Below are 27,026 nucleotides of genomic sequence, written 5' to 3' on the forward strand. Positions count from 1 at the left end.
AAAAAAAAAAAAAAAAAATTAGATTTGAGGACACTCCCCCCCATGTCCCCCTTTAACAGCTGGTGACCACCGATGACCTTTGACCCCTATGAAACTACTGTAGTAGAGTCTTTCTACTCAAATGCTATGAAGATGAATCCACATACTAAGTATGAAATTATCCATCGGGTACTCTCTGAGTTTTTATTCCGATGAGTTAAGCCACGTGCGTCACATACAGCACAGTGCTCATGAATATGCAAATACAGACATACCACCTGTAAAAGTTTAAAGTTACCTTCCCCTCATGGCATAAAAAAATGGTTGTTTGTTCAGTCGATGACGAGAATATATTTAAATACATGGTAGTTCCATGTACTGTAAGATTTTCAACGTATTACACAACTATAAATAACTCCACTCAGATTGTACAGTATATCTCGTTACAGTCCTTTTTAATTATGCAGTGTACCTCAGTGCATACAAGCAAAGTTCCTTCAGCCTCTGTGGCATGTACGTGCCTTTTAATATCTACGGCACAGTAGATGCAAATTTTAGCGAGAATTATTAATGCCTTATAAACATTGATATTTTCCGAAGAGTTTATGCACGATAAAAGATTGATGGCATTTTCACGGTGGCATTTAATCGTGACAAAAATAATGTAAGATAATATTTCCCCAAATATTGTGTGATGCAATATCTCTTTATGATTGATTCATTTTTGGAAGAACTGAAGTCATTAAGACCTGTCAGAATTGTTTACAAATTCATTGTTTCTGATCAAATTTTGACAACATCCATTCTTTCCAGTTTCGTTTTTCATTACTCGAGGAGAAATTAATAACGCAATGGATTGTGTGATTAAAGTTTCTGCATTAATCTGAAAAATTTCAGCCAGCACTAGTTTTCCCCATTTATTGTTTCATATTCAAACAGATACTAACCTGCCACCTACTGTAAATAGCTATGGGTGAGGCAGTAATATGGGGGGCCTTCCTAAAACCATTTTCATTATTTTTCTAAATTTATAGCGCAATAAAACAGAAAAAGGTAAGGTTGTATACAAACAGAAAAATGAAATATTAAAAGTAGGGAAAAAGATGTAAAAGATTGCATCATTTGGCATCTAACCCTCCTGAGATAAGCAAAAATTTCTCAAAGGGAAAGGGGAAGACCCCCTTCCCATTAGATCCTCCCCCAGGGTGGCAAACCTGCATTGATGTGTTCCCCTTCCCCCCCCCAATCAGTTACTCTGGCCCCAGACCTGTCTGTACAGTTTGACATATCCTCATCCTGGCAATGAACTGTAGATAGGGAAATGTTGACTTTTGGGGGGGGGGGGATGCAGGCTTGAGGTCTTATTGGGTCGGAGTGTCCAAAGACCTGTACTGTATAATTCATTGTTAAACCTGGGTATTAATTTACTTTAATGGGGTTATACTTCCTCGATTAATCAGAACATGGATTTTAACAGAAATGATTAAAGTTTGCCTAGTGCATATTCTTAAATTACATTACGAAGAGCGTATTGTAGTACTTTGTTAAAAAATATTATTGAAGTTTTACATACATAAATGATTAAAAACGGTAAAGATGATAATTTTCATGTTAAATATTTATTAAATTCATGTTTTGTATATAAATAATATTAACCAAATTTGAATATTCAACAGTACATTGTAACGAAAAAGACAAAAAAACTTAAGAAGTACAAAAATCAAAATAGTAACTCAATCTTTGTGGAATAAAATGATAATCATTGTGAGGATTCGTAAAGAAGACAAAGATGATGTCTGTTGACCTGAAGACAGACCTTGAAACCATAAAAAAAAATAAAAATAATTCTGTCAAAAGTGTAACATGCAAAAAGCATTAAGTGTTAGAGAAACATCACGCTTTGCTTGGATCCTCACACCACCGTTTGTTATCTCTTGGTTTAATTAATAATTAATTGACAGGTAAAATGCAGAATATGCATTGAATTTAGTCTTGTTGAGGAGAAATGTTATCGTTTTGTAGTTTAGTATACCTCTAAATATATGGGGAAGTTTTACCAATGAATATTCATCGTAGAGACACTCGTTCTTAAAATACGAGCATTTCATGTGTCTCGTGCATCCACCTATTGTCTAGATATATATATTTCTATCAACCAGAGATTAAATAATGTAATAAATCCCACACCATTATTTCTAGCTGAATATACAACCCCTCTCTCTTTCCAATGGAAGAATATTTCATTTCTGGACAGAATCTACTATTAATTAAAATAATTTACATAATTAATATGAATTAAAAATAATTACAAATTTAATTTGAAAAAAAAAATGCATTAATCTCTTTATTTCATTTTGCATTCTCATAAAAGTATTACTGGTCTAGATTTTTGTTGTGTTCTTAAATGACAGTACTACAGAGTCTCGACGCTCTCAGAAAATATTTAAGTCAAGTGAACAATTCTGTACAAGCTCACAGATTGTTTACCATTGGAATACCAAATGTTCAGACTACTGTACAATACTATACTGTATACCAATTTTCAGTGTGGTAGACATTTTGTTACAGTATACCCTCCATGCACGCATTCATGTGCAGCTTCATTAAGGTTTTGGCTGATTCCCTCGAGTTTTTGGCAGAAGTGTGAAGTCTCGTGCATGTTTAAAATTTAAATAATCTGATAAATAATAGACGAGATAGTGAACATGGCCTATAGATGCTTGGGAATTTGATTTCATTACTTTTCCTGATTATAAATATTGATATTGCACTTGTTTGCACTGTATAATGAATATTTTATCATGGAATAAGTTTATCTGATGTATTTATATATATATATATATATATATATATATATATATATATATATATATATATATATATACATATATATATATATAAATCAGCTTCTATGTAGCAAAATATTTCAAAATGGGCAATTTTGCATTGCTTGGAAGATTGGCAATAATCTGCAAATAGGTAATATACTGTACATACAAAGATGTATGTTTCATGTGTTTCAGATTTCAGAAGAACAAAAAAGGAACACTATTATTCCCTATGTAAAGAAAGTTACAAAAAGGAAAATTTATTTCAAAATGTTTATATCTGCCATCTATGTATGTAAAAATCAGGAAAATAAGACCAAAAAGAAAAAAAAAATTAAAAAAAATAAAGAAAAAAACATTATAAAACAAGTAAAAAAGGAAAGAAAAGAAGTGTATGACAAGCACATGTATACTTATGGGGGGGGGGGAGGGGGCCGGGGCTGTAGTACCTATGGAAGTACAATGTTTACAGGTGAAGTTTCAGACAGTTGACCCCATGGGACCAGGTACATAATCCAAAGTTATACCAAAGTACTGTCTGTAATTTATAAAATATGTCCTAGTAGAAAATTGAGCCCCTTGTAGCTCTAACTTTGACTTTTAATATATCTGTAAAATATCCTGTATTATGTTAAACTTAGATTTAATTTTAATAATTGATTTCATTTCTCTAAGATTTCATCAGTACTGAACAATATGAAATCTAACAGGTTCTCAAAACATGGATCTGAACTATTGATCTCACATTTTAAATTTTTTCCGCCATGATAAAAATGCCAAAAGTAATAACAATTAATTTCAGGTTCTTTTCTGTAGCACTGTTATAACCATCAAACCCAGCCAGAGGTATACATGGTGTGCCTGGTGGTAGGATAGTATTTTACTATGTAATATATTAATGAACCATTTGTCTTTAGTTCCAAAATAAAAAAAAGTGAAGAAAAGTTGCATCAGATGGCTTTTTCGCATTTGCAATTATATCTTTAGATGACATTGAAAATGCATAGAGGCCTATAAATGATCAAAACCATATTGAAGCAATGTGCATTAATTTTGTAACTTAAATTAACTATATCAAAACGTCAGGCCAACTTACTTTTACACATTCTATTACACAGGCTCTCTAGTGGATAAGCAGTTTGCTAACAGTTTTATTTTATTTTTATTTTAAATTAACTATAAACACACAAAACAGAACCTGAAAGAAAAAGTGATAAAAAAAGACCCCCCCTTCCATTGTACACCAAAAAAAAAAACCCCCATTAAACTCAAGGTATTTTTTATTATAAAGCCTGGGTAAAATGTGATGAATATACATACTGTATATATTCGTCTGGTCCAGAAAAGGAAGCTGATAAATAATGTATAATTGAATAACCCCTTTTTATTTCAAGTAAATATTGCATGAAAGCCTAAAGACTATTAAAGTTTAGTTTATCCCTTATTAAGTAAGGCCAATTAATATCATATCTGATAGCATATATTTTATAATTAATAGCATATCTGATAGCATATTATATATAATTGATAGCATATATCTGATAGCATATTATATATAATTCCATTTGCACAGTAACACTTTTTAAGGTAACATATTTCTGTTTCTGACTTTCTACAAATGGGGCAGGTTTTCTTTTTATATTCCACATTTATTCCTCCAGAAGTAGCAGCAGCTTTCATGTGATTTGTTGCACATTTGACTTTGTGAGACACCTTTGCCAAATTCATGCTTCTAAGGCTCATGATTATTTTTGTAATGGGTTGAAATGTCTACAACACTTTTTACTGCTTGTATGCATACATACATACAGCCTGTATTACACAATGTATACTTTTTATATGATTTTATGCAGTTTGCTGCATAGGAAACACTCTTATCCTAAATCTTCAATCACATATAAACCAGGGACCAGAATGTGCTCAGCTGTCTTTTATTTATGCATAAGCTTTGCCAGTGTATTTTCAGGTGACCAATTCCCCCGAGGTGACCAAAATCCCATCAAGTGACCAGCTGCCTCTGATATGCTAATTTCGTACAGTATTATGTATTTCATTAAACTTGTATGATTACCTCTTCTGCACAAATACTCGATGGTGAGCACTATGTTACACTCATTTAATCCACTTCACGCAGAATGTACTACGTTTTCTAAGTGAGTAATTGTATAGATACAGTATAGTGCTGGCTACCTTGATGTAGGTGACTTTGATCTAATGTGAGAATTGATATTCCAAGGAGAAATAGTTAGTTGTCAAGGTGTCCGACCCTCCGATGAACCATGATGTGATCACAGCTCCTGGGTATTCTGGAAAAAGTCAGGAAAAATTTTGGAAAAGAGAAGAACCTACTTTACAGGTCTCCAAACTTTTGAAGGTTATGCTTGGAAAAGTGAGGAAAACTCTTGATTTGAACACTTTTCCTTATTGTTAAATTTTCATATTTACTTCGCTCCTCGCTTACCTGTCTCCTCACAACCTTAGCACCTCATTCTACTGTGCCTATAAAGTCCTGGTAAACAAATAACACTGTGGGCCCTCTATGACCGGACCCCCCTTCCGGTCCCTCCTCCTTTTTCATTCTACCATTCCACGGTTTTGGTAAAAAATTTGAGGCTACGACATGCCATGTTTGTGGGTTGATGGTGCTTTGAAAGTCTTCCTGACCAGTCAAAGTCACAGATAGGGGTTGGGTTTAATACTATGCCATGCAAAGGTGATTTGTACTGCTTCCAAATAAATAGTATATAAATAAATATTATGGTCAACTGGTTTGACTGAGCTCAGGTTGTGATACACACAACAGAATTTTCCAGTGAGTCACATGGCACATACCATAAATGTTGCCATGGCAATGAGCACCTCAGTAAATAAACAACCAAGGCCTAGGTATAGAGCTGATACTCATTTAGTGTGTTAGTACTAGTACTCAAAAGGTATCCTATATCTCCAGAGACAGTTATTCAACATGTCAAGTACCACAAGGAATCCATCAGGCGTGGCCGCCATGCGAGCCGTTCTGGGCTCCAGCAGGTCGATTGAAAGACATCCACTAAATCGGTTCTCGTCCAAGTTGATGATTTGGACTTTCTTCTCCTTCTCGTCAAAGACCAGCAAATGGCCGCCCGCTGTTAGAGCTACCGCGCCTGGCTCCGCCATCTTATCCTTTGACCGAAGGTCTTTCACATACGTTCCTTTGGCGTCGATCTCTTGGACTCTGCGATTGCCGTGCTCACTGATAAAAATATGGTTCTCGTTGGTAACGCAAATGTAATACGGTTCCTTAAATTCCCCCGGCTTGGTACCTTCTTTTCCTACTTGCAGTTCCACTTTCCCATTTTTGTTGAGAAGCTGTAAAAGGCTGAGGTGACGGTCGATGACGGCGATGTTTCCGTTAGACGTGAGAGCCATGTCAGTCGGTTGCGTGAGATTCTGAATGCTAAATGATCCTGTCTTTTGGCCATCATGGGTGTATGACATAACTTCCATCCTCCCCTGGAAGAGAACCACAACTTGTTGAGAGTCGACGGCCAGAAAGCTCGGTTCCTGGTGATCCACCGAGAACGATGAGAGGTACTCTCCCGTCGTCGCAAATTTCTGAATCCTGGCGTTCTCGACCGTGTCCGCCACGAAGATGTCTCCGTTCGGGGAAACGGCGACGTCGGTCGGGCTGAACATCTGGCCCTCTTTAGATCCCCTGCTTCCGATCTGTTCCTTCTCCTGAACGGGGACCACCTGTTGGACCAGAGTCGGTCCGTCGTGCAGTGAGACGCTTATCTCGTGATCGCCCGGCTTCAGCGGGAAGAATCTAACATTGTATCTGGCCACGCCCATCTTCTTCTCGGTGCACCCGATGATGCTACATCTGGTCTCTTTGTTCTCCGGGTCTCTGACGCTGATCCCGAGCATCTGAGGAGTCAGGGTGGTGGCGGCGCATTCGGTGGAACTGTCCTCGCTCGTCCAGTTCAGCTCGTAGTCGGACGGAATCTCAAGCGTGAAGATGCACGAGCCTCCCAGAAAGGCACTTTTGACGTGTATCCTGACGAATCGTGCGTGCACCTCCAAGGGCCCGGGCTTCAGAGGCACGCCGGACACCTTCACGTGCAGTCTGTGCCTTCCCAGTTCGTTGGGCACGAACGTGACGTTGTACGTTCCGTTCCGACAATCCGCTATGTTACATTTGGAGACGTTCCCGCTCGGGGCCTCCAGGAACGCCACGATGTCGTCGCGGCCCTTCCTGCACTCGTTGCCGTGCTTGTCGATGGCTTTGATCTTACCGGTGCACCTCGCTTTCACCAGGGCAGGTCGACAGCAAGCTACAGTTCTAGATGGGTCTGCCTTCCCTGCATAAACCAGCCCTAGATTACTGACTACCTGGGTGAATTTCTTCCTGGCCTCCGTATCTGCCAAGCTGAGATTAATTTCAGGACTGTTTTTAATCTTTCGTAAGAGGTGTTTCTTCCGATGGGGTAATCTCTGAATAGCATTCATCTCAGAACCTTTCATGTTAACCTCCCCACCGTCCATGCCTAAATCTCGTAGTCTGGGGGAATCGATTTCAAAATCGTCCTTCTCCTCCTGTTCATCGTCGTTTGAATTGTTATCGGAAGCCCCCTTGGCTAAAAGACCGAGCTCTGCCTCGGATATTGAAAACAGGCTCCTCTTGGATGGTGATTCCGAAGCGAGCAATTTAGTCCGCTGAACATTGAGGTGGCTGGAAATCTTCTGACAGTTGTCATCAAGCTGTGCCATCAGTTGTCTCTCTCGAGCATCAAGTTTTTCTCTGCAGTAATGGAAAAATGCTCTTATCTGAGAAGAAAAGAAAAAAAGAGATTGAAAACGAAAGAGAAATGTAAATTATGTGACATTTTCCAGAGTTGCATGAATAGCAGCTCAAACATGGGAGGTAATAAATTTTGCAGAACATGGCTTGGACATACGAGAGTAAATAAAAAAAAACTGAAATGAATTGGAAAAGGGGAAAGGATTGATCTTGATGCAAGGATATTTATACTGTAGTAAAAAATAATGAATTCAGGGAGAGATGATTGCAGTATTTGATGGATTATTATCGCATGTACAGTATGTATGTAGGGTGAACTGTGAATAGACACGCTCAGTTCGTGAATACCTAATGTTGATAGTACGAGACAAGGTTAGTTGTGACAGATATTGGTTAGGATGAGGGAGGGAGGAGTGGGGAGGGGAGGGAGGGGAGGGGTGGGGGAAGGGGAGGGGAGAGGACTGCAAGCATGTTATCATTTTGGCAGGCTGTAGGTAGGTTTTTCTTTCTGCAACAATTTTGGATAATTGTGCATAAAAGTGCATATATACATTTAGACGGAGGTAGGTAAGCATAATCATCACTTATAAAATGCCCTGAACCAGTGACTGTCGGCGACATTCTACCGTAAGAAGGTATTACCTCGTTTCTGACTACACTGACATTGTCTTGCAATCTGTTTTCGGCCTTCTCCAAATCTTCAACCCAGCTCTCCTTCATGGCTGTTGCAAGTATGCCTGGTTCACGTGGAGGGCTGGGTGGAGCCACCGAAGCCATGATCTGTTATACCTCTGAACGAACCCCTTTGGCTGATCTGAAATGAGGAAAAGGAACAGAGAAATATTGATAAAATTCATGTGCCTTGAAAAATAATTTGATAAAGTTCAATTATAAGATTAGTCCAGTGGTTAATTGCATTTCGTACTGTAACAGAAATGACCTGTAATGATGTTTCCGGCCTGTATATTATCCATTTCTTACTGTGACAGATATAAGCTGTAATGATCATGGGGGAATGTATATTATCTCTTCCTTTGTTGTGATAATACCTTTGAAACATGATGACCTGAAATTGGTAAATGAATTCATGTTGTTTATGATATTAATTTGTTCATTGTTTGACTAAGTCTGTAAGCAGTAAAAGATAAAATTTAGACAAGAGCATGTGTTTTGGTCACACTGTATTGAACTCAGAGGTACTGTATGGCTATTGGTCAGTTATTAATGCCTGCTGGCAGAAAATTGCCAGTTTCCTCTTTTTCCCCACTGCAGGGCTAAGGCAAACTCCACTAGCATTCTGCCAGTCAGTAGCTCAATCTTCTCAGCCTTCACAAATCATGCTAATTGAATATTTGAATAAATCCATCGTTATTAAAGTCATTTGCATATTAAACAATGTAATATCTCCCAGAAGGTTTAAGTCAGCTGTGTGTTTGTATAAACTATTAGCATACAAAGGATTGAAAATAAAACTTAAAGATATATGTAGATATTTGTGACCATAATTGGAGCTTACTAAAATTCCAAGGACTGCAAGGTCATTGGTATTATCACACACTTTCATTGCCCCCAAAGTTGCTATAAGTTGTGCTGTGAAAACTGCTTAAAAAAATCTTTCAAACTTACGTAATTAAAAATATAATGTTTATAGAGATCAAAAACCAATTCCGGTTGAATTACAAGAACTGCGCTCTGTATCACTATGAATTGAGTTACTACTTTATCTACCCAGCTCTTAGTTGGTGCTGTTACAGTATATGTACATTATTACACTGTATTCACTGTCTCCTAACACATTGGCAGTCTTGCTCTATCCATGTGTAGAGTGAACTGGTAACCATGGTAGCACCTTACACCCCCCTAGGGGACGTAGCACAGAAGGTGCAACATTGAAATATGCTTGTGGTCGACCCGACCTAGAAGTTGGAACTTTACCACTTCTGTGCACAGCTTGAATCTTGTGCAGTAATACTGTATGTTCACACTGTATATTTTCAGTGTGAAATATCAACATTTAAAGATAATACCCCAAAATATGCTAAACACATAGAAATGGTCACCGTAATCGAATATTATGACCATACTTTAGCTGGGGACTAAAGGGTTTTATTCACAAGTTTCTGAGTTTAATACTAAACTAATTAAATTCACCACAATGTTTGTTAACCATTAATTAGGATAAGAACGTTATAAAATGAGGCTTTTGTAAACTGTTAGCAGCTTTAATCAGATAAAACAAAATTTAGGGAATATATAAAACAATGATATATATGTGTAAAGAAATTTAAGATCTTTGATATGCAGCTTACAAAGTTATGATTAGACCTCATGGTTAGCATTAAATTCACCACAATGTTTGTTAACCATTAATTAGGATTAGAACGTTATAAAATGAGGCTTTTGTAAACTGTTAGCAGCTTTAATCAGATAAAACAAAATTTAGGGAATATATAAAACAATGATATATATGTGTAAAGAAATTTAAGATCTTTGATATGCAGCTTACAAAGTTATGATTAGACCTCATGGTTAGCATTAAATTCACCACAATGTTTGTTAACCATTAATTAGGATTAGAATGTTATAAAATGAGGCTTTTGTAAACTGTTAGCAGCTTTAATCAGATGAAACAAAATTTAGGGAATATATAAAACAGTGATATATATATGTGTAAAGAAATTTTAGATCTTTGATATGCAGCTTACAAAGTTATAATTAGACCTCATGATTAGCATTCATTACACTATTAAAACGAAGATATTTAGATAAAGCATTTTACCTGAATTATTGACAAACAGTTCTCAAATATATTCCAGATATAAATCCATCAATCAGCTAAATAAAGTAGAAATCAAACAGATCCATAAGCAAAACTTACAAAAAGACCGAAACAGGTTGTAACCATTTGTAATTTCCAGCCATGTGTGTTAAACTGTATCACACTTTATGAATCATTGGATTGGAAAGAAACATGTTCTGGAATCTTTAGTTAGATCTAAGTGAGGTCTTTGTTGTCAATATTTGTTGTGTATATAGACTCTACACCTATAGGTCAAACAATGTATACAAATAATGCAAATTATCTCACCCCAAGTTTGGAGTTTGGCATCCATTTATTCTATAACCCATCATATAATGGTATCAACCGATTGTATTTTGTATTAAAAATAATTCAGTAATGTACTACTGTAGCTAACATACTGGCTGCATAGACTGTTGAACTTTGGGTTGGGGGGAAATGGGATGAAATGTAATTTGTTTGCAGTCTGAATCATACAGAAGATAATAAAGAAAAAAAATAAGAAGAAATCAAACTGCATTTGCGAAAGACAATGGATCATAAATATCTCATACCAAGAAAACTTGACGTTCAAGAAGTGAAACAAAAGGGGGGAAAAAATTAAAACTCTATGCAACAGATATGGAAATGATCATGTTCACAATTTGCTGACTATTATTGACATAAGAAAGGAATGGTTCCTTCTATGCCTCGTTAAATCTTAGCTGGATATTGGAGAGTCAACCACAGGCTACGAATCTGAGCAGGAAATGCTTTTCCATTCTCCACAGTCACTGTTTATTCATAATTCCTCTTTGAAGATTTGTAGAATTTGATAGAGGGAGGCAGTGGCAACAAGTTTTCTATGCTATTTATAGATTTTTTTTGAAGAATTGAAAACTATTAAGACTGCATGTTTACTTCGCTTCACATTACGCAATGCTGTCTATATTCACCACAATATACCTAGCCCCCAAAATTGGTAGCATTTTATCCTTCCCTCCTTCCCTCCCTCCCTCCCCCTCCCCTCCCCCTCCCCTCCCCGTTCTACTCCAATAATCTAGCCTTCCACTGATCCCCTCAGACATTTCATAAAGTAATCTGCTGTTAACATGGTAATAAAACTAACAACACGAACATAATTTGTTTGTTCAAGTCATTTTACCTTATGATTACCTTATGCTGAGCTACAAACCGAAACAAATCAACGTTTATCACTCCTCGTTGTATTAAACTTGATAACAATCATAAAATCGTTAGGTTTCTGGTATTTTACTAAATGATATCTTTTCTACATTTAACTTGTCTCATAATGTGTCTTATCCTCCTTGTCCATTTGTATCATTTTTATGCATTTTTATGTTTTCATATTTTTAATGCGAGCATTAAATTGCCCTTTAGGTATATAAATTAAGTTGAACTTGAACTTGATTTGCACAGTGACAGCTTTAAATTGTCTGGAATTGCAGGCTTACTCTCATTCCAGTCATCTCACGTACAAAACATAACGCAAAGTCATTCAATGCCGTTATTCATTTTGCTAATCTAACATTCCTCCCTGAGCTGCTTTCGCATAATTTATAAAAAAAATTTCCTTAAATCAAATCCTCAAGCTTGGTTAGTTTTGGGAGGAGGGGGGGGGGGGGGGGAATACACCTCCTAATGACAATAAATTGAACTAGAAATGAATATTTAACCCCTTGGGGATTTTCAAGTATTTAATTGCCATAGCAACCATCATGGAGGTGTAATCTAGTTGAGAGTGACAGCTGATGCCAGAGTCTTCTCTCTTCACCTACCCTCTGTCGAAATGTCACCAATTGACTGCCAGCGTTTACAGCTGAGGACAGACCATGATACGTATAATTGGCAGACTCTATTATAGAGCATCAGACTACTTTTCAAGGTTCTGTCCTCCTATTGAATATTTGCATCTTTATATTTAAGGAAAAGAAATGGCTGCTTAACTACAGTATAGTCATCAGTTGCCCTTGAGTGCACTGGGAGTTCGGTTAAGGTTCACCTCTGAGCAGGGAACGGGGAGAAGGGGGGGGGGTTCATTGGTTGGTTGGAAATTGGTTGGTTGGATGGTTGGAGGTTGGTTGGCAGGAGGTTGGGCAAAAGAATAGTGGCTGATGTTGACAGACCCTACAGGAGATGTTTTAATCTTCCCTTAATAAAAAAAAAACAAAATTGATAATTATTCAATGCATTCAAATTAATTACATTAACTGTGAATATATCACTGTGCTCTAATAGTCTCTTCTATAGATGTCTAAAATCTAATATTTTCTCTATAAATCTTACCAAGAATTTACTGAAACCTCAAACAGTTGTCCAGTTTGGTTCACAAACCTTTCCTAATTTTTTTTTTAGAGGTACTTTCATACTTTATAAAAAAAATTGAAGATCAGATGTTCCATAATGATCTCAAGAAGGGTTTATACATTAGTTTTCCTTAATTTCTCCTCCCCTCCCACAACCTTTCTTGTTTGACCTCTACAGGTTGTTCTTTGTCTGCAGACCCTACTTCCTTCCTTTGTGGGTCCTCACCGGGCCTCCCTATCGCACCCATCTTTTGGCCCTGTAATAATTACAACAGGTCTTTAATTGGATTGCCATTCACTGCTATAAATTCAAATCCTAATTCATAAATTTATAAGTCAATTTCACAATCAAAAAAATAATGGCATAAGCTGTACAACAGTAAGAAAATTAGAAAAAAAAAACACAAAAAGCCCAGAACAGACAATATGACAAAGGAAGTGTACATGGTAAAATATTTCAAATTGGTGTGATTGAAGTTCAGCGGTACATGTACTACTGTAAACTGTGCTGTGTTAATGACTTATTGGCATTGCCTGTGATCAGATAAGGCCCATGTTTATTTTCAGACCACATTCTCACTGCACAAAGCGTATTGATCTTGCCAAGTATATATATATATATATATATATATATAGCTGACCTAGCTGTCAGAAATCAAATCAGGTCGAACAATAACATTGCACCATTTGTCATATTGTTATTCTAGATGAATGTAGATTCAATTTAAAGGTTAATAATAATAATAATATATAATGGATTTATATAGCGCCCCCAAGTCAGAAAACGAGAAGTAACTGCTCTGAGGCGCTTAACCAAACAAGTCGATCACAATCAAATGATCAACTAAAGAAGTGAGTCTGACTGTAGACTTTAGGTTTTAAGATTAGAGTTGAAAATTTCAGAGTACTCATTCTAAAGTAGAGGATGTGTAATCATGATGAATTTTAACTGGTTCATTTAAAGCCAAAAATGTCTTAATTTTCTTGTTTAAAACTTGTTTTACGATTTCCGCAGTCAGTTTTTCTGATTGTTCATTTAGTTACCCGACGTATTAAAGGGAACTTCGACTCATATTCCAGTCTAAAAATCGGTGTCATCGTACTTTTAAAAGCAGCCTACTGTTATGACTATATCTTACCCTTATATGCAAATAATGACATTTGTGATGCTAATTTTACAATTATTCTAAAATGCATCTTTGTTTCTATCTATAAAATATATAATACACCCATAGATCTGTTGCAAAATGGAATATGGTTTTTGAAAATTACGCTTAAGCTACTTTATTAAAGGTCTACACCTATTCAACAATATTGTCCTAATCACTCAAATAGGCATTAGAAATAATGACAATAGCTGCAACTCCCATCAAAATCCATCAAAGATTGACCATTTTACAAGTCTTTTCTTAATTATAGTTTCATATAAAAAATTAGCTAATTATGCACATTGATGATGTAAAGGGAGTGACTGCCTAATTTTCTGTTATGTTATTCCTTTGTTTTTACAACCTTAATTTCAGTGACACTGAACATAGTTTTGTGGCATTTAGGCTATTTTTGAAATATTTTATTTGTCTTCTTTGAAAAGAGGAACATCACATTATTCAAAATGATGTATCTGGACTTATAATTAGGGATTGACTTTATATATGAAAGGCCCTTAAACAAGAAATGTTGATGAGCGCAACAATCCATGTCAAAGTTTTCACATATTTAAATAACCCTGTCGATGGATTTCTTAAGACAATGTCTACAAACATCACTTCTAATGATCATCAGGCCTAGAGCCACAGTAACTCCAAATGTCAAATATAAGCTTTGCATAAATTAAAAGGATATGCCAAAGAGATGATTATACAATACTCCTCAGTACATTGAACCTATCAAACATAGGTTAAAGCCTCTAACAATTACCTAGCTGTACGATGGTGACCATAGCAACCAACATAGCAACACAATAATAGCTTTCAAAGTTCTACTTAAGACTGCTTAGTGTAACTCGCTGAGCAAGTTGCCATAGAAACTCCATCTCGTACTGTATATGTTAACATTAAAGGATATAGTCTGGAGGAAGTTTTCTTCCGGACTAAGTTACTGGATATGTCCGTTTAGTTTTAAGTTAAAGGAACTGAGTATATTTAATGCGCAGTTGTCTTAATTTTCCATCTAGCACAGCTGTTTGGTATTGTTACTGTATATGACAATGTGATACAAACATGTGTGGGGTTTATGAATCTTACTGAAATATATTAAAAAATTAGTGAAATGTAGATGGGTTTATTTTATGACTGGTTGAGACACTGTTTATTCTGCTTAATATGTAGTGTTCGTTAACAGTGTTGGAGAATAGAATGACGAACCAATAAGGACACGAAATATACTGCATGTTTGAACCAAGTGTTGTGTATTGCATTATCAGATTATTTCCACCCCTGCCTCCAACATCACTGATGATAGCTAAAACTCCCCCTTTTTATTTTTGAGTGATTATGACCAATATTAGCTATATTCACCATGGGCAGTTCCATTAGTTATCCAGAATATTTTTTGTTTTTGCTATTTCACAGTCACATGATGTACATTCTGTTACCTTAAAATACAGTGACACATTCACCATGTGCTTATTTACATGACCTTCGTTCCCCGAAAAGTTATTGCGTAATCTCTGTGCTATAGTTGCAACATTTCTTTTGCAATGCAAGATCCCAAACTTTTTTCTTGTACTTTGTACAACTAGAAAATACACAACATAACAAATAATATACAAAAAAAATAATTAAAACATTATTGATAATTATTCGATAATAATTTCAGTAGATTGTAAGTAATATTACAGGGACATTTGTTGCAGTAATGTTCTCTGGGCCCGTACAGAATATGCCGTAAATTCTTAAACCCTGACAATTGGCAACGTCCCCGCAACTTTGCTACGTGATTTAGTTCATGTGCTTCGGAGACTTAATGACTTCCTACTGTTTCCTGTTCAAAGATAGAATTCATCGATTCACTGAATAACGTACCGTTGTAACTCCTTCAAACGATGTGTGATCAAGTAGCTAGCAATTCTCTATAACTCAAAAAAATATATCTTCCCCTTCGGTAAAGTCACTTTACGTTCAAGTCTAATATCGTACAGGCTAGTCCACCTCAGTGGATAAATGACATCGCACTGAGGCAATCTTGATCGAGAATCGAGCAAATATTTATAAAGCCTTCGGAAAGTGAGTAAATAAATGGGTTTATTATGAATAGCTCTACAGTAGAGTATAAAATCCCTCTAGGATTTGGAGTCGGTCCATCTGGGGGTTTAGTTTAATCTCTAAAAGGAATTGCCACATTCCCAAATCCTGTCAAAGTAATCTTAACTAATCCTGTTTTGAAGTTGATGTGGATGGAGGTGGTCAAATTCTATTTGCTTCAAAGTTACTGCCGTCTTTTCATATTTTTTAAGAAAATTAAGAAAATTCTAGAGCTGTATTCAGACCGATCGAAAGCAAAGGAGAGGGAGACTGATATATGCCACGTCGGTTCACCCTTCCTTCTTCACCCCTGGGTCCTGACACCTCCACCCCTGGGTCCTGACACCTTCACCCCCTGGGCCGTACCACTCATTTGAAAAGATCTTTGAATTTTTTTTTCGCCAATCCTCGCTTACACGTCTCCAATCTCCATTTGCACTCAAATGCAATAAAGTCTTTGATAGCAAAAAGTAATCTGCATTAATAGTAAATGAATGACACAGGACAGATTATTCGGAATGATTGACAGAACTGTTTGTGAGACTAGATTTGTTTGAATGGCAAACGTTGGTTGTTTAAACCAAAGATTAATATGCCACGGGATTATAAGCAGTGTACTGTAAATGCTGAATTTTAGCAATAACTGCATCGTACAAGTTGTATCTCGTATGGAGAGGAACAGGACAGAGGAACAAAGTTGCAAACAAAAGCAATGAGGAGAAACTCAAACATTACCAGGGTAAAAATAGTTGTGAATTTCAGATGTTGTAAAGAATTAAGAATATAATAATAATTAAACCACTGATGGGCAGGTAAAAATTTCAAATTCCCCCCCCCCCAATGTAATATTACATGTATATATTTATTATACCACAACTTAAATTGTCATTCTTTCCAATCGTTTGGTAGAATAACCTCAGAATAAAATGGTGGCACGTTTTCCTGAACTATTCGACACATAAAATTTAAATTTCTAAAGATATATTTACACTTACTTGATGTTGCGTTTAATCTAGCTTTGCTCCACAATTTTTCTACCATCTACTTCTGCTCAAGTCCAAGAAACGGAAAATAATAAAACATTGCAACGACTTGCTTCCCGATATCCGAAGCAATAGAAATCAACCGTAGTGGACTCACTCTTAAATAGCTCGTAAAAAGTACTGAATTTGAGGGAATTTCTGCTTATTTATGAAGTGATAATTACAGTACAGGTACATAGAATGACTGAATAGGAAGCACATTGGAATTCACCGCTGATATAAACCGCATCGTGTATGAGTTATCAACCACAATCTCTCCTATGTATACTATATACATTATACTGTACCAATGTGGAGATTGGTTTATGTATACAATGAGCAATGCCCTTTATTCCAGTTTCCATGTACGTTAAGGCACAGGAAACATCTTGTTCACTGTGTATTAACGTACTGCTTTACACAGAAAACCGACTTTCTCTGTAAGCAACAATTTATGCAATGTTTAGTTTATCCCATCCTGGTAAATTTCTGTTGATTTGATTGTTTTACATGTCATGGGGCTTATTCACCTGAAATCCTTCAAATATGAGTAATTAACATTAATAATAACAGATTAATTTACCCAAGATCAAAAGAAAAGGAAAAAAGAAGCATTATTTATTCCATGGTGAATTACAACCTTGAAATTCACAAGATTAATTTGATTTGTCAGAGAATCATCGCTTAGAGTCTGTTTATTATACTATATAGATTTACTTCGTTCCCCACTTACCTGTCTCCCCACAACCTAAGCACCGCATTCTACCGTGTCTAGTATGCCCTGGTAATCTTTTAACACTGTGCACCCTTACTGACCCCTAGTGAACTCCTTCATATTCTACCATTCCAAAGTGTCTCACATGTTTTTCGTATTGGGAAAAATTTTCTTCGAAATTCGCCCGGATACCTTGGATTTTTACTCTAGAAGTTTCCTTAAACCGTTACTATTTTTACCCTTATAGTCATAATTCCATGGGTCCTTCTATCCCCCCCCCCCCCCTCCCTTCCTCTGGCACTTTCAACCATGTTTTCTCATTGGGAATAAGTATTAAGTACATTCTCATTTTTCATTTGTTTCTTACTCTTCCAGTTCTTCAGAATTATGTTAGACTTGTTAGAGGGCTAATAGATATCTCCAGTGCAAACATTGTTTGGGCCATGGTTCCCCCCAGTCCCCTAATTTTTTCACAACATATACTGTAATTCATAAATTTCAACACCTAGCGCAAGACAATTATTCTCCACCCCCCCACACCCTCTCCTCTCCTTTTCCACCCTACACATGTGACAGTCCCTGATCTAATGGGGTTGCTATCGGTATAAAATCTTTGGGGAGTATCATGATTTGGTTTCAGATCACAATACTACCGGAAAAAAGTAACTTTTAGCTTCATTCAACATGCAGCCACAGTATCTATAGCTATCAAACTCATAGTTTAACCATAAAATTGAAACCTACCCATAAATGTTTATTTCCAGCCTCCACCCCTCCCTATGCCCTCCCTATCCCTCCCTACTGCTCCCTACCCCTCTCTACCACTCTCTATCCCTCTCTACCCCTCCCTACCCCTTCCCCAGTCAAGAAAAAGCATCCAAGCAAGAACAAAAGGTCAGCAATCAGCTCCCAATCAGTTTCCTTCATTTTGTTGCAGACCTGTTTTTATATTTTCTATTCTGACTTCAAAAAACATTTTCTTTGAATGTGTAAGAATTTTTACAAAATCATGCATAAATACTTGTTTTTACAACAAAAGAAACAAACGCAGAAACTCCAAGAGTAGCACTTCCCCCCCCCCCCCCGATTTTGTTAGTTTTGTCTCTGATTCCCTGGTCATAAACCTTTGAATTAATCATTCATACGAGATCTTGTTGATAGGATCAGATAACCCATGGAGTATCCGATTTTCTGTTGTTGTATTGTAGTAAGAAAATACACGGTTACTGGTAGTGCGATATATCACGTAACTTGTATCACATGCAATACGTACATGCGACTGGATCTGAATATATTACAAGGACAAGGAAGTTGGTCTGTTGCTCACATGGTGCAGATGTATGGTTCTTTTGTTCTGGCCAGTGGCCACACTGTTTTATAATATTTCAAATATATGATTTCATGTCTTTTTTCTCCTCTAAAAATGACCTTTCTCATTATAATTTTAAATAACAAACTTAATTATCACTATAATATGTCAACAGATCAATTTTGGATTAAAAAAAAATTTAAACAATTTTATGAGGATTATTCATGTCTTGAGAGAAATAAGAACAGCTTTTGTATGTGAGATGCCTTTAATTGGATTCTTGTCTAATAAGCTACATGTATCTCCTATACATACAGTATGTATGCTGATCTTAATAGCCAATGAGGAACAGTTTTGCTCTCCCCTCCCCTTTTTGACGGAAAAATTTGAGCTAGTTTTAATATCAAGAAATGCAATCAGCTTTCATGTATCTTTTACTCTCTAACCAACAAAAAAACACAATTTTGACTTTTGCTTCCCCAGTAAAATGGAGGGGGAATAAAGAAATAACTTAGATAAAGACAAAAGACAGAAAAATAAAAATTTCCCTCGGGGCCACTCCTACAGAATTTGTTTTTGTAAACAACTCTCTGTCACAGTATATATACAGTATGTAGTGCATCTGTCGTGCATGATCTCGAGCTGAAAGCTGAAATGTAAGGTGAGCGACCTGGAAATGAGGTTGCCTCTGTTATTTGTCATTATACTGTTTTAGGACATATATAATATATTATAAGCCTTCGTCACCGAAGGCCTCGTCCTAATCTCATCCGTCTCGCTCCTCTCCCCCGCACTCTCTCTCTTCCTCCCTCTCTCTGTCTCTCGTTAATGACTATAAAGAATCCATATCGTTGAAGACTAATGGATCTTCGATGATAAAAGAGTTACATCGCCGACTTTGTATCGACGGAGCTTTCTCAGTATATCTGTATATATTATATACATTTGTATATTATATATATAAGAATGTATATATACAACCTATGCTTCGGATCCCCCTCCATGTCAATAACACATATGCCATTATATATTACCAGTGATGACAAAGTTTTAGTGAAGATACTGTAGATATACAACGTTACAATGTTATGTGAATCTGCTGTACATACATGTACTCAGCACGTTGAAATGTAACAGGTGTTTTAAGGTATATAATTAGTATTAAATCAACTTGTTGTCTTTATGGTTTTTTTAAGAGTTGGTTGATACTGATTTTATGGCTATCTTGAATAGAATTTGACTATTTTTACAAAATTAGAAAGACTTAAAATTTGGCTTCATTTAGTGCAGGTCTGGGTTTTTTTTTGTAGGGGGAGGGGGAAGGGGTAGAGGGGGAGATTTTAAAAGAAAAGTAATAATTGTGGGATGATCAGTTCAGGTATTGGTGTGTACAGTAAGTTACACAATATGTTTAAAGCAACGTTTTTAGGTAAACCCAGACATTTTATACTATTAATCACACTACACAAAAGTTAGCAAAATCTTGAATAATTCATACCACTTCTTTTTTTTTGGGGGGGGGAGGGCCCAGGGGGGGAAGGATTTGACATCTTGATTAGTTGGATATAATACTGAAATAAAAAGCAAACAAGTGAATTTCCTGTTATCAGATATGAAATTTTGCATTAAAATTTGAAAAATAAAAAGTTACGACCAACATTTAACAGAGTTTTCTGCATTATTAAACTCATGATGCTCTGCTCCCAGCAGATTTATGCATTACTTAAAATTGGAGAGAAAAAAAGCTGTTAACAAAACTGCTAAATTTATTGCAAGAAGCCTGTGTAGGTAAAATATGTAAAAGTTAGAATGCCTGACTTTTTGATCTTGGCAGAATCTTCTTCAGAGGTTTAGCCTCTTACTAGGATCAAAACATCAGGCCCTCTAACTATAATATAATTCCTTAAAAATTGACTGTTCAATAATTAAAGTCAATACAGTAGGAATGCAGTTCAAGTTAAACTATATTAAGTCACCTTGCAATGAAAAGATTTAAAACAAGGGTAATAAAAATATAAGGTTTCTATTTTCTAGTTAATTATGAAATTCTGTATGCAAATTAGTGGTTGTCCAAATACTGGCACGTTTTGAATGCCAGAATTACATATGGAATCATATATGGGAACAAAACACAACATTTATTAAATTTATTCCAAAACTTAATATTCTTCCTTTAAGATAGTTACATAAATACCTTCGGGACACAGATGATGGATAAAATAACATGGTAGAAGGGATCATATCCGGTGGTGTTGATTTTATTTCTTACGTGAAAACATTTAATTATAAAGGTAATTAAAATCATGTAGGAAAGTTAGTGGAGTTGAAGCTTCTTCAGAGGAAAACTGACAGTGAATATTAAGATAGAGCAAACTTACATTTTACAGACAGACAGATAGACAGACAGACAGACAGATAGACAGATGTATCAAATTTTCTATCCTATTCATGCTATGTACATACAGCATCCTCCATTTCCCAATCCCTCACATCGAAATACTGTACATACTGTATGTATGTACGTGATGCATGGTGTTGTCATGGTGATATCTCCAGACAGTATCTTCTCATGTATAATGATGCTCCTGTATGTACACAACGATGATATTATGCGTGTACATATATACGGTGACCGAGGGCATTCATCAGAGGATGTATAATTGATTGATTGTTTCATTAAAAGTTGATCATAGCTAACAGCTTTATGACACCAGTTAAAGAGGATGTATATCGTTAATTACTGATTCGCCGAGGTTTCTGTCTGGACAAAGGGGATAACGTTCCATCCCGTAACGACCGGGATGTACTAATGTTTAATATAAATGAGTATCGATTGATTCATACAGTATGGTACGGACTGTGCTTACAGTAGTAGCATCGGGGCTGTACCTGCTATGAAGGCTGAGACTGGAATATGTATCGTACGCAAATAAAATGTTGGAATATGCAAGCAAATTGTGAGATATTGTCAAATAAGCTAAACATATAATCTGTAACCAGAAAGTGTAAGTTAAATTAGTTTCTTTCTTTAAGTAGTTTCATGACAGAAACTAGATACGTTATATTGCGAGAGTAATACAATTTAAGAGAATTCGTCTTTATAATGCCTATAAATATACACTAGTGCCTGTAAATAAATTGTGGTGCCTGTTAATATGTAATGATGATAATGATAATAGTGATTTATAACACGCACATATCCACCAAGAAGGGTGCTCAAGGCACTGGAGAGGCAAAGAGAAAAGAAAGCAAAAGACGAAAGAAGGAAAGAAAGAAAGAATTATCGGTTAACGTCCATGAATGATTGATGCATTTAGATGAATATTCAGAGGTTGTTTGAAATGAAGCGAGGGAAACACAACGTCTCAGTTCTAGTGGGAATCCATATATGCTATCATTTGTACAAGTTTAATGGCCATTTAAAACCTAGTGTCCATATTAAAATTGTGGACAGCTGAAGTCCTTATTTTATCCATAAAGCTGTGATTTTGAGATTTATCTGCAACAAGCTGTATTCTGCATAATTGATCTGCTATAAATTTGCTCACAAACAATCAAAACCATGTTAAGTACTGTCAAGTATATACTTCAGCTGTCTCCCTTTTATTGCGGCATATTTGATTGCATGAAACTGAATTTATGGGAACATTGTTGTAATTAATGTCGGCCTACAATAGGTTGCTTATACCTAGCTACTGCGGTGTGATATAATAGTATTGAAACACTGTATGTATGTAGCTATACTAGCTACATAGCAATATGCAGTACTCCATATTGCCTTGTAGCTATGCAGTAGCATGTTGGTATGCTATTACAGTAAATACTGTATGTATGTAGCTACACATGTCAATACATAGCAATATGTAGTACTACATGTTGCCTTGTAGCTACGCAGTGGGATGTTTGTGTGATATTACAGTAAGCACTGTATGTATGTAGCTATACATGTCAATACATAGCAATACGGTGTACTACGTATTGCCTTGTAGCTATGCAGTGGGATGTGAGTATGATATCACAGTAAATACTATATGTATGTAGCTAGACATGCCAATACATAGCACTACGTAGCACCACCTATTGCCTTGTAGCTGTATGCATGGGCATGTTGGTGTGATGTAACAGTAAATACTGTATGTATGTAGCTATACATGCCAATACATAGCACTACGTAGCACCACCTATTGCCCTGTAGCTGTATGCATGGGCATGTTGGTGTGATGTAACAGTAAATACTGTATGTATGTAGCTATACATGCCAATACATAGCACTACGTAGCACCACCTATTGCCTTGTAGCTGTATGTCATGGCATGTTTATAGCTCTATGTACAGTGTATTAACCTCTAGCTACATACATAAAGTATCAAATTGCAAAGCCATTTACTGGATTGTAGCTAGATGTGCTTTATATGCAAATGTTTAATACTTTATATTCACTATAGGAGCACCAAGTATTTATATGAATCACCAGTTTATTCTTTTAACATTGTACACCTGCTAGCCCCCAACAGTATGGTGGCCCAAATATGTACAGATGTAAAATGGGAGTTAATGACATATTATAATATAGTTGAAGGTCAAAGATGGTTATTATTTCTTACAGTGTCGTTATTAGTTTATTAGTGTCAAGCAAAATATCACATTCCTATGTTACTGCATAATTGGCTTTCTTTTTAATGTACAGCAGTGTAGCAAATCGAAATGCAATAATTGGCATCTATATCACACTCACATGTACAGTATGATGGTTATCACTGTGTATATATGTAGTGCCCATTTTTCACCTGCCCAAAATTGCTAAGGCTTGCCAAAATTGTGTACTGCAGTAAATTTTCATCCTTCAAATGATCCTCAAAGTATGAGGTTTCTTAAACTGTGTTAAAGTTGACAAAATCTTATACTGTACCTCTGACAAGTAAATTGCTTTTGAAGATAATATGCCAGTTAACATGTTTCTTTTTAAATTTGAATGACTTTAATTAAGTACTTTCTAGCATATGTCTGTGGCCAATACATAATAAAATTACCATCAATACTGAGCTAAATTAAAATGTAGTTATTAAATTTTGATACTCTTTGTGGTATAATTTTTAGAAAATAAAATAAATATTACATCAGCTAATTTGAACCTTCCTCATTCAAAGTTCCCTTTAACAGCTGTAACCCTCTTCTGTCCTTCATCCCCCTATCCAAACCCCCACACCCACCCTCACCAGAAAACAAAACCAAAAAAACAACCAGTAGTTAAGATACTGCATGGTTTACATTGTACAGTATGTACTGTAGAAGATGTCCTATCTCAGTTTCTTACCTACGACTGTTACTCTCCACAAGACCTCATCAGTCTGGTTGATCAATCACCACAAAACACACAGCATACTATTCCAGAGAGAGCCCTACTTCACAAAAGCTCCAACATCGCTATCAAAACCTGAAGTTACACGACTAGATGCAGGGCTGTTCCTAGCTGCCTGTAACCTTACAAGTATTTCCCCTCAAGCATAAAGAAAAATCAAAACAGAACAATTTTCTCCTTTCTGATTTTGTGTGAGCCTTTTCTTTTCAAACCAGGTGTCCTCTGCCCTATACACAGAAAATTATTCCTGCTGGTTCTATCCCGTCAAAGTTTGATCTCATTCCAGATCTCGAAGCATATCCAGTTACCAAACTCCAGCGTTGCTTGCCCTTAACATGATGTTCGGGGGAGGGAAACTCTTGTTTATTGGAAATTTCAAAATTGGCTTTGGCATGTATGCATTGTAGTAGCTTGCTCTATGATCTGCATTCTCTGTAGCTTCGAATGTGTTTGTTTACAAGTTGTCCGTGCATCTAATGGGGTACGCTCGTACCTGAGATATACGATGCTTAGTGAGATGACAGCGGTTAATAACACTGGATAGAAAGTGAGCAAATACTACAGGCCTGTGTTTCGGTAGTCCAATAAATATTAAAGAGTGCAAATTGTTGACTTTGTGTTTTTAACGACTGCCAAATGAATACATTGATTCTGCGCTCTCTGCTGTTTCGAAGGAATTTAATACTGATAATCTGACACTTTGTGCATCAGGGAAGTAACTAACACACATTAAAACTGATTGGTTGCATCCAGTAATTTTTCTCATAGTAAAGTGGGCTTTTCATCCACGAGCAATCTACGGTTTTCCCATCTGAAATGACTTTCGAAATTGAAAAGATTCCAAATTTGAGTAATAAGATGTTGAATTGGAAGCCACCCGACGTGTAAGTTGTAATCCATAAGCCCTTGCGGGTTTCTCCCACATTTGTGGTCGCTTAAGCTTTGTTAAAATCAATTCTGATTATTATTACTATTATTTTAATATCAGAGTTACAGTGTATATACATTAGGTTTTTATTGAAAATAGCATTGAGCAGTGGTAATTGTTGAACAATGTTTGTTAATTGTATGAGTTAATTAGAAAATCCAATGATACCCAAATAGTAAAATTTGAAAATCGGTAATGGATTAAAAAAAAAAAAAAATTCCCCCCCCCCAGTAAAATATTCTTATTCACTTCATAGCACGCTTAGGTTACTACAGTGTGAAAGACCATGGATTTCTTAGTTATATGTCAATATAATATACAGTGCCAGGAAATCCTTTAAACTTTCATTTTTGTTTTTAAAGTGAAATTCCATGAAAGTATTTGAAAGATTAGTTGCAAAAGGATCGAATCTATATATTAAACGGGAGGGTACATGCGAGCTTTGTCCCGAAGTCCTTGGGTGGTAAGGCGTGACCTGTACAGTATGTGCCTGGGACACACACCTTTATCGGTAGATTTGAATTGTTTTCACACAGCTGTGTGTATATTGCAGACCTTACTATGTATTTAAATATTTTATACAATACAAACACCTCATAGCTGTGCATAAGTGTTGAAAGCCAAGGGCGTAGGAACCGGGGGCGCTGGGGGGGGGGGGCGCCAGCCCCCCAGTGAAAAATATGGGGGGGCGGAAGTATCATTCCGCCCCCCCCCCCGATTCGCAAGTCAGAAAACCCCTTTTTCATTTCCAAATGAGAAAAAAATCTCATTTGGAGCACCAAATTGCATCTAAGGCCAGACGAAAATGCAAAATTTTTTAAAACATGGAGTTGGTGTTGAAGTGTGCTATATTGCACCAAATTGCATCTGAGGCCACCTGGAAATGCCCAAAAAATCCAAAGGGGGACACCCCCTCCCCTTAGACCCCTCCCCCAGGTCAGCCATCAGTCTTCAGCCCCCCCCCACTAAAAAGTACCTTCCTACGACACTGTTGAAAGCTTAATTACAACTTATTTGCTGCAAGATTTGCATTTTATAGGTGTGTGAAGTTTTAGTTTGCAGCCTTGCCATCTCGTTTAACTTTAAAAAAAACTTTACAAAACAAAACGGTTGGTTATGCTCAAGCTAGACAAACCTTCTGTGTAAACATATAAGCATGATACTGTGTAAATTAATCACTGGGTATTTTGTTATTATTTCGAAAAAAACAATGCAAGGTTTGTTAAGATATGAATTGGGTAAAACTTGGCCTGAGACACATGCATAATGATCTTCCTAAATATGAAAAGAAAAAAACAACTATAGTATCATACTTTACCATAAATGGCCAAAGGTATAAAGTCTGTCTCAGTCCCGTCACACAGGTTAAAGTGCAGTAGGCAGATGCATATTAATTATGCATAAATACATAAAGAGATGCTCAAAAATATCAGTGAGAGAAATATGATAGATATTCCTTGAGCACTCTTGTGTATTGACTCGCAGTACATTGACTAACTGTATACTGACTACTGAGTTTGCACAAGGAAACAGGGACCAAAACAGAAACTGCTGAAGATGTAATTGAACAATATATGTCTCTGGAAAATTTATCACAGGGCAGGGACCAGCTGCTCCAGAGTAGGTAGTAGGTGTATGGGTAACCATGGCAATGGCCACTCGTTAATGACCTTTTGAGGTTGAGCCAACCAATTCCTGGGTGATGATGATCTTTCCACCTTAAGCATGCTTTAAAATGCAAGCTAGTGCTGTAGTCTA

The 27,026-nt window shown here is 36.3% G+C and overlaps 2 protein-coding genes across 5 annotated transcripts in view; one reads left to right on the plus strand and one right to left on the minus strand.

Annotated features, from left to right (window-relative positions):
- LOC139959098 (cobalamin trafficking protein CblD-like) overlaps window positions 1-27,026 on the plus strand; it is a 47,808-nt gene that overhangs the window by 19,681 nt on the left and 1,101 nt on the right. The gene's annotated exons all lie outside the window — the stretch shown is intronic.
- LOC139959097 (uncharacterized) lies at window positions 1,580-27,026 on the minus strand. Of its 4 annotated transcripts, XM_071956674.1 has the most exons (4): window positions 24,296-25,213; window positions 10,367-10,422; window positions 8,230-8,401; window positions 1,580-7,613 (listed from the first exon to the last, which is right to left on the minus strand). In XM_071956674.1, the coding sequence occupies exons 3-4, from the start codon at window positions 8,362-8,364 to the stop codon at window positions 5,727-5,729; spliced, it is 2,022 nt and encodes a 673-aa protein (XP_071812775.1). In that variant the 5' UTR covers window positions 8,365-8,401; window positions 10,367-10,422; window positions 24,296-25,213; the 3' UTR covers window positions 1,580-5,726. The 4 variants fall into 4 exon arrangements, with proteins under 4 accessions (XP_071812775.1, XP_071812776.1, XP_071812772.1 ...); XM_071956675.1 differs by lacking the exons at window positions 10,367-10,422; window positions 24,296-25,213 and adding an exon at window positions 26,587-27,026; XM_071956671.1 differs by lacking the exon at window positions 10,367-10,422 and having other exon boundaries at window positions 24,296-25,211.

Source organism: Apostichopus japonicus, chromosome 18 (genome assembly GCF_037975245.1).
Source record: "Apostichopus japonicus isolate 1M-3 chromosome 18, ASM3797524v1, whole genome shotgun sequence".
NCBI lineage: Eukaryota > Metazoa > Echinodermata > Holothuroidea > Aspidochirotida > Stichopodidae > Apostichopus > Apostichopus japonicus.

What these genes read in the sequence shown, in the direction of transcription:
- LOC139959097 (XM_071956675.1), bottom strand. Translation starts at nt 8,364, where the DNA reads ATGGCTTCGGTGGCTCCACCCAGCCCTCCACGTGAACCAGGCATACTT. An exon ending in TCAGTGTAGTCAGAAACGAG is followed by an intron (nt 7,614 to 8,229) that starts GTAATACCTTCT and finishes TTTTCTTCTCAG; the next exon opens with ATAAGAGCATTTTTCCATTA.